Genomic DNA, 8733 nt, shown 5'->3' with positions numbered 1-8733 from the left:
ATAAAACAAATGGTAATTGGCACTTTTTTTTCTCTCAATTCTCTAAAATGTTTTAAACAATTGCAAGTCTGGGAAGAAAATGTGCAATTTTGTTTTTGTTTTTAAACCACAGCAGTTATTCTTATCAAATAGCTCTTTATTTATGCACATACTTTTAAGGTAGAAAGTTAGTCCTAAAGAATTTTTGTTCCACTCATATATATCTCTACTTTCATAATATAAATAATAGCCTTAGTTTCCAACTTTAAAAATCCAACAACACATGTACCTCATCAAATAACTACACCGTAAAATAATTATTAATGCATTAGGTAAAAATAGTTAAAAAAATCCCTGTACCCTGTATTACAATAAAAACTAGATTAGATTAAAATTGCATGAAACAACATTTGGTCTTGGTTTGACTTTATGTAACATTAATTGCGGTTAAACTGGTACCACGTCTGAGGATTTAAGGCAATATTTCCAGTGTTAATGAGGTAAAAGACTTCCTAAAGTGTACTTAACACTGTCATTAGTGGTTTCTCTTGCTGTTAGATCAGTCTGTCCCTTTATGCATCAATGCTGTTTGCCCAGGTGTCTCCTCCTGTTGATTGGTCTGTCTCTGTATTTGGTGAGGCTGTGGCTTCCGCACGGAGTCTCCGGTAATCCGTGTGGAAAAAGCCAACAAAGCAGCAGGTGCCCAGAGTACACAGGCCTGCCATCACCAGCACTGGCACTGTGTGTACATTTAGGATAAAGAGCAAGAGAGAGAGGGAAACAAATGAATGCCTGGAGCTCAGCCCAACTCTATCATTAATTCATCAAGGCATCAAGCGACCAGGAAAAGCCGGAAGGCTGGATTAATGTGGACGTGTTCCCATTTTGAGCATTTTCACTACCAACATTGGATTCAGTTTATGTGGAAAGAGGATGTGAAACTAGTGCAATAACCAGCAACACTAGATTTGCAAAGCATGATGGGAGTCGTGACACGGTGAGGAGAGGAAACTATTGCCACAAGAATAAAGCCATGCTTTTTACCATTTACTGTACAGAACACTGCATGCTATCTTTCTGTTAATATCTAGTATGTGAAATATTTCAAAGATTACTCACCTGTCCAGCTCAAATTGGCATCTGCTCCAGCAGCACATACAGATAATGGAGAATCTACCATTGGTTTGGCCAGAGCTTGTAGCAGGAGCAGATAAAGGGCGGCCTGAATTTGTCTGATTAAACATCACATGAAACACATCAGTTAAGTCTATAAGATGTTAGTAATCTTAAAGGAATAGTTAGCACAAAAATGAAAATTTGCTACAGATATATTCACCCTCAGGCCAACCAAGATGTAAATAAGTTTGCTGCTTAATGAGAACGATTTGGATAAATGTAGTATTATGTCACTTTGCTTATCAATGGATAATCTGCAGTGAATGGGTGCCGTCAGAATGAGAGTCTAAACAGCTGATAAAAATAATAATCCACATGACTACAGTCCATCATTTAATTCAAGTTTATTTGTTTATTTAAATGTCAAAAGACATTTAATGTCTTTTGAAGTGAAAAGCTGTGTTTGTGAGAAACAAATCTATATTTAAGACTATTTGAATTTTACACCATCCCTATTAATACTTCCTCCAGTAAAAAGTCGATCTCCATTTGTCCTCTCACGTCAAAATCCACCAGCATATTTGCTTTGAACTATTTTGGTCTGTTATCACTTGTTAAACAGTGCATGCATGATCTGTACAATACATATTTCTCTTCTGATTCAGACAAGATTACTTTTTTTTTACTGGAGAAACAAAATTATGGATAGAGGAATCTATTTTTAGTTTATATTAGTTACTAAACGTTTTTTTAACAAAAAAAAAAAAAATAATAATAATATATATATATATATATATATATATATGGACTGAAGTAGTGTGGATTAATGTTTTACAGCAGTTTGGACTCTTATGCTGATGGCACCCATTCACTGCAGAGGATGCATTGGTGATCATTGGTTTCTCCAAAGGTGTTCTGATGAAGAAACAAACTGATCAAGAAAGGTCCGAAAGTGATTAAGTTTATTTTGGTAAATACATTTCTGGTGAACTATTCTTTTAAGAGACAAGTTTAAGCAAGTTTTTGTTAAACACTTAATAAAAACCTTACCCAGACACGAAGATCAATCCAGAGGATGTTGCTTCACCCACAGGGTACGAGCATTCAACTCCGAGCTCCATTGCAATGGGATATACAGAGTACCCAAAAAATCCAAACCACGCACACACTGCACCAATGATGACCTTCTGCTCGCTTAACTGGGAAACCTGACGGACAGCAGGATGACATCTCAGGTCAAACACACTTTAACAATGCTGAAATCATTACTCTACTCACCACAGCAAAAACAGAGCAGCCCAGGGATGTCAGACACATGTTTATCTTAGTGACTTCTGTAAACCTCTTGGTCTTATCCACGTACAGGCCGAGGAGAAAAGCACCCACAACACCGAATACAATAGCAACTGCACCGCACAGTCCTGCAAAGTCCTGCCACATTAAACATGTAGAGACACAAATCTAAGATTACTAATACTGTACAGATCTGACATGCAAATGAAAGTGATGTTTATATAATCCTTCCATCTATCTATCTAGCTTTCTTAGGTAGTGCAATATTTAATGCTATGTTTTTTAAATGTATAAGTCAAGGCTTTGTCAATCCAGCATTCAAAGTTAGCAAACTTAGTTTTTGAGTTAGCTGAGTTTAAGCTTTTTTCTAGTTATTTAACATATTATAACACAGGTTGGTTTTATGGTTTGAGGTAAATGTGGGTAAATTATTTTTGGGTTCTTACATTTGAGTAGCCCTTGACACAAAGTATCTGCTCCAGCAAGGTGGAAAAGCAAGTGAATACCCCTATTCCTGAACCGAAACACACCAGCAGGACCATGTATGCTTTGTTTGTCAGTAGCTGTAAATAAAAGGGACAAAGTGCGGTGAATCTCAGACAGCAGGACAAACTGACAAGAGTCACCTGTGGTCAGACAATATATTTCATAAGTTTTCGAAAAATGCACTCATGCAATAAGCTGTCATGTCAGTTTGTTTAAAACTGTGGAGTACCAGTTTGACCCCGTGTAGAAAAGGTTCAGAGCTGGAGGTCACCATGCTGGCAGAGGGGGGTGTCGGGGGGACGCGTTCACAGATCCCCACTGTTGCTAGAAAACAGGCTGCGATGGCAGGTATAGCATATATCAACAGCTACAAGTCAGAGAGACAGCGGGACAGTTAGGATGTACATAATACAAGAAATACAATTCTTATGCCACCAAGTTCTTACCAGCTTGAAAAGAGTACTGGTGTAACTAATTATCATCGGAGAGAAGATATTCGCTAAGAGCAGCCCAACAGTATTGGCTGGATAAAAAAAGAGAAGATTATTACCATTCTACAGTAAGTTAGGCTAAAGGCCCTGAAATACCATATAAGATACGAGCTGTAAAAAAGGTTACCCATGGAAGCCATCATGTTAGCTGTGGCCCTCTGGTGATCAGGGAACCAGATAGCTGCCAGCTTGGTGGGGGCAAAGATGACCAAAGGCTGGGCAAGGGCGCAGAGCGTCTGCCCCCCCATAACCATAGGGAATATGGCCCACTCAGGGATGCAGTTCAACACGCCAATGACACGCAGGATAGCGCCCAACATGTTGAGCCATGAGCCCATGATTAGCTGTTTCAGAAGATAGGAAGAAAGAAAAGTATAAAAGTGTGTTTCTGTGCTGAAATTGACTTTTTAAACATTTAATATGAATACATTTGTTAAGTAAATAAATGACCTAATAGGATCAAATTGATAACTCTTTTATAGCAAGCATTTTATATAACACAATTATAATAATTATTTTTTATATTTAAAAAAGTATTGCATTTTTTTTAGCAAAATAATTTGATTGCAAATGAAAAGTACGTTAACTTGTAATTCAGAATTAGAATAAGTCGCAAAATTGTTGGTCGTCGTGAAAATCGGTTTGCTTGCACGTGCACGCTCGTTGCGGCTAGGTTTAATATAATGATGTAATTTAGCCCAATATATAGCCTTTAATATAACATTTTATTTCCCCACTTGGTTTAAGTGTGTTTCATCATATTTTATTATTACATTACTGAAAAACAAATGAACTGAAGTGAGATATCCACTAGGTGGCAGTCAGAACAAGTGAATCTTATTACCATCAAGACAAAATGTTACAAACAAAGGTTTTTGCACGTCAAGAACAAAGTGAAGTCTGTGAGTTTGCAGGTTGGTAGGCTTACAGATGATTTGGAACAAACACCTAATTTAATTGAAACACATAGCCTATGATTATTTACTTAAGTGAATTTCATTTGACCTTTAGCCAATATAAACCTTTACCGTTTATATAGGCCTATATGTAATTTGGCATGCTGTCACAACAAACCATACTTTTTCCTTTACTTTCTTATATTTACAATATAACTGTGAAATAAGTCATCAATGCCAAAAAAGATGCATTACTGATTAATTATTTTTTATTAAAAAAAATAACTTTAAAGGTGCTGTAGGGAACTTTTGTAAAAATATATTTTTTACATATTTTTAAACCTGTCATTATGTCCTGACAGTAGAATATGAGACAGATAATCTGTGAAAAATAATCCCTCCCAGTGGTCCTATTGCCATTTGCAGAAAGCCATCCGCTCCCGGTAAAAAACAACCAATCTGAGCTGCGGTCCGTAACTTTGTTTGTGGTCAAAATGTAGAAAAATGTATATAATAAGCGAGTACACCATGAATCCATTTTCCAAACCGTGTTTTTGGCTTGTCCTGAATCACTAGGATGCACCTATAATAAGTGTTTATATTCGGACTATTTTAGATTGCTTCGGGGGTACCGCGGCGGAGTAACCCAGTACCTTTGTGATTCTTCATAGACATAAACAGAGAGAAGTAGTTCCGGCTACTATGTTCTTCTGCAAGACGCAAGCAGTTCTGTTTATTAACCGCCAGAGCATCAAAAGTTCCCAACCGCAGCTTTAACAATGGTATTTGACAAAAACTATAGTTATTATACCTTTAAAAATATATATATTTTCATAACAGCTGGTAAACCATATTCAATTAATTTTGAGAGTATGTTGTGCATACCGAGAAGCGCAGTCCCAGTGTGTCCAGCACCCATGTTGTGATCAGACTGAAGAAGATAGCAACCACTACATAGACTAGCGACAGCCAGTTGACCAGATTTAGAGAGACTTGCAGATATTGTGCCGTCTGGTCGGCCACAGGAGCAAAAGTCAGCCATGACTGTGGAGAAATTGAACACATAAAAATGAAAATGTAGCATAAATGTGTACGTTATTACGATATCTGGTCAAAAATACAACTATTTGTATAATTGCCATTTATTAAATATATGAAGTGTATGAAGTTGCTCTATGACACAGTCAAAGTCTCAGTTCAACATTTAACTGCTAAAGCTGCAAAACAAAGAAACCACAGGTCAGAAGGGCCCCTCACATGATCTAAATATGACAAACACAGAGTGATGTGCAAGTGTAAGCAGCAAGTTTTACTGAGAAATTATACTTGAATTTAAACTGGGACAAGTTCTAGAAGCCATGCCACATTGTAAAAAAAAAAAAAAAAAAGGAGTATAAGATTTTATTTTCTTCCAGATTGTAATTGAGTAAAAATACAAGTATTTAATTTCAGTGGTACTAAAGTGAACAGTAAGAAAAGAAGAACAGCTATACCCTTCTGAGCATTATTCACAGTGCAGTGGCCATTTGCAGTGTTGTACACAATAGCATTTTCTTGTTAGTTATCAAGAATATTATATGTATGCAGCAGCGTGACAGATGGCAGTCAGCTGATCCCAAAACACAATACAGTCGTTTTATGCACCACTGCACAACTTACTGGGATGCTGTTCCACATTAATTCAAATTCATAGATGCTTTTTTTGCAGTCAGCGTGGAAATCTTTTGTGCACTTTGCGTAACATAAGACACTTTCCTTAAATGAACCGTCATTGCTGATTGAACTTAAAAAAACTTGTTCTTAACACATGCCTTCGACTACAATCCAGAATCACATATACAGGTTTAGGCCATCATCAGATTTCCTCAAGATTCTAATCTTTCAATAAGCCCTGAATTACACCATCTGCTAAGCTTTAACACATTGTGCCAAGACATGATGTAGATTTCTCGTATTTCAGATGAACAGCTTTGGATGTCTTGGCCTTGTAACACATATACAATGGTGTCAGTGCAAATGACAGGTCCCACGGGAGCCACGGGTGCGTAATTAAGATTGACAACCCCTTTCTGGCACACGCCCTCTTCAGATATAATAGCCTCGGGGGGCGTATCCATGTCCTACTACAGCTGGGCTATTAGGAAGACCCTGTTATGACCCTGTAGACTGAAGCCCCTAGTGGACTGATCACTGTGGAAAGTGTGAACATTTGTGACCCTGTGTGAAATCCAGGCTGACGTCTGAAAATCTAATTATGAGATAACAAGCATCAAAGTTTGATTTCAACCATTAATCTAACTATACTCAATCAATATTAAAGAAATCAAGGTTACATTTTCAAAGTATGCTATTTGGCTTATGAAGATTGTTTTTATGCAGAAAAAAAAAATACTTTAGCTGGGTTTTCACAGCCATCAGGGTCACATTTACTAAAATTGAGTTAAACACTGAATAAATTGGGAGACTTGAACAGCAACATACAAAATAAATCAGTAGAGATGTTTTAATTTACAACATGATATGCCGATTAATGATTAAATTAATCACAATTAATCGCAAATATATTTTTTTCATATATCCATATCCATGAGCTTGTCCCTGGTCTACAAAAAGCTTGTTTCTTTTTGTAAAATGCCTATAGGCCTTAGTGTACATCATAGCTGTGAAACAAGATTTGTCTAAAGCTTAAATTTAAAGTTTTTAGTAGTTTTGAAAAGGGGAGGACTAAATTGCCCATAGCCTATTTATTAAAATATAATTGTGTCAACGTATGATGTATGTATGATATTAGTTGGAAGCTAACAGACATACAGTACTCTTTAAGGGATAGTTCACCGTCAGTTGCTGGTCCCCATTGACTTCCATGTTATGGAGAACAATAAAAACCACAATGCAAGTCAGTGGGGACCAACCGAAGGTGAACTATCCCTTTAAGTCGATACGTAAATTTTAATTTCATTGGATGTTTAAAGTAGCTAAACATAACCGAGATTGGAGCCTTGGGAAGAGGGTTTCATGACGTCATTAAAAACAAAAGTTGTTGAAGAGGTGGAGTAATTCAAAAGTACATTTGGTTCTATTCAGATATAAATCTGCCCCAGGCATATTTGTACTTGACCAAAAATAAATTAACATAATAATAATAATTAACGCAGGTTATGATTTCTCTGTAAATTAATGAGTAGGGCTATAACATCCTACCATTGCGTTAGAACAGTTTAGCAGGCAGAGTACAAATAGGATGAACCATCTCCTTTTGTAAACTTTGAACTTGCTAGCCGTGTTTCTCGAGTCCAGGTGAGACCGAACATCTTCACTCGAGCTCCGGACGAGCGCTTCAGTGTCCGCGCTTCCATCATCCATAATGACAGTCCCGGACCACAACCAGATCCAGAAAGAAAGAGTTTCAGAAACTCTTAAAAACTCTCAAGCCCGTCGTCAGCGCTGTACCCATTTGGAGCAAAAAAAAAAAAAAAACTGTCAGCAATCTACACACATAACTTAACCAGTTTCCAGACAAACGTTTCCAAACAGTGAACAATTAAAATTAACCAGCATGGTTATTTGGTTTGTCTAGAAAGACCATTGTTTTGGTTTTGATTTCACATATCTGCCGGTGAATGAGAGTTGTTAGGCGCAACACTCATCCAATCCACAATCACTATGACTCGCGGTCATAGCGCCGGCCGGTTTCTGAAGCTCCATGCTTCAACCGTCTGCTCGAAAGTTTAGCAAGCATCAGGTAAAGTACTTTAAAGGACTTATAAAACAGTCTAATTCCAAAAAAAAAAACGTAAAAATACAATATACAATTTGTATATCATGCAGGGACAGACTATTGATCCGAGAACAAATTCAGGGTTCATCATCATCATCATCATGATAGGTAAAAATTGATAGCCTGAATGCACTGTAAATCGCTTTGGATGAAACATCATCATCATCATCATCATCATCATCATTAAAATCCTCAGTTAGTTTGCAATCAGATTTCAAGAAAATGAAATCTTTTTTTTAAATCTTCCTTAAACTGCGTTGAATACTAAGTTAAATATAATGTTAGGCTATTTGTAATTAAAATGTTATCATAATTGACATCAAATATTTTTTTACAACAACGAATTAAATATAAACCGGACAGATCATGTTAAAATAATGACACGTGTGGTATGATCATTCAGGTATTTCCAGTGCCAATATCTTTCAACTTCATTATATGCGTTATTTATTTATTATTTACAAAAATAGATTTGTGTCTCAAAAGTGTACAAATGATAAAAAACAGGCTAACATATACTTAAATGTGTTTTTATTTTATTTTATTTGTACATAAATCGTTGAGGCAATATCCATTAAGATACATAAATGAGTTATATCTAACATAATTTTATACGTTAATAGTCGTTATTAAGCATAATCACTAAATGTAATTCACCAAGATCCATGCAGCCAAATAAATGAAACACAATAAA

General features: G+C 36.3%; 1 protein-coding gene across 1 annotated transcript; it reads right to left on the bottom strand.

Annotated features, from left to right (window-relative positions):
- Positions 1–87: 87 nt before the first annotated feature.
- On the bottom strand, positions 88–7898 carry slc49a3 (solute carrier family 49 member 3). Its single transcript, XM_052573949.1, has 10 exons — positions 7463–7898; positions 5147–5305; positions 3493–3709; positions 3321–3397; positions 3104–3241; positions 2835–2951; positions 2374–2526; positions 2146–2303; positions 1099–1211; positions 88–718 (listed from the first exon to the last, which is right to left on the bottom strand). The coding sequence occupies exons 1-10, from the start codon at positions 7622–7624 to the stop codon at positions 552–554; spliced, it is 1461 nt and encodes a 486-aa protein (XP_052429909.1). The 5' UTR covers positions 7625–7898; the 3' UTR covers positions 88–551.
- Positions 7899–8733: the final 835 nt, after the last annotated feature.

This window comes from Carassius gibelio, chromosome B14 (assembly GCF_023724105.1).
Source record: "Carassius gibelio isolate Cgi1373 ecotype wild population from Czech Republic chromosome B14, carGib1.2-hapl.c, whole genome shotgun sequence".
Lineage (NCBI taxonomy): Eukaryota > Metazoa > Chordata > Actinopteri > Cypriniformes > Cyprinidae > Carassius > Carassius gibelio.
The sequence above is the reverse complement of the archived record's forward strand: the minus strand, read 5'-3'. Positions and strand labels throughout refer to the sequence as shown.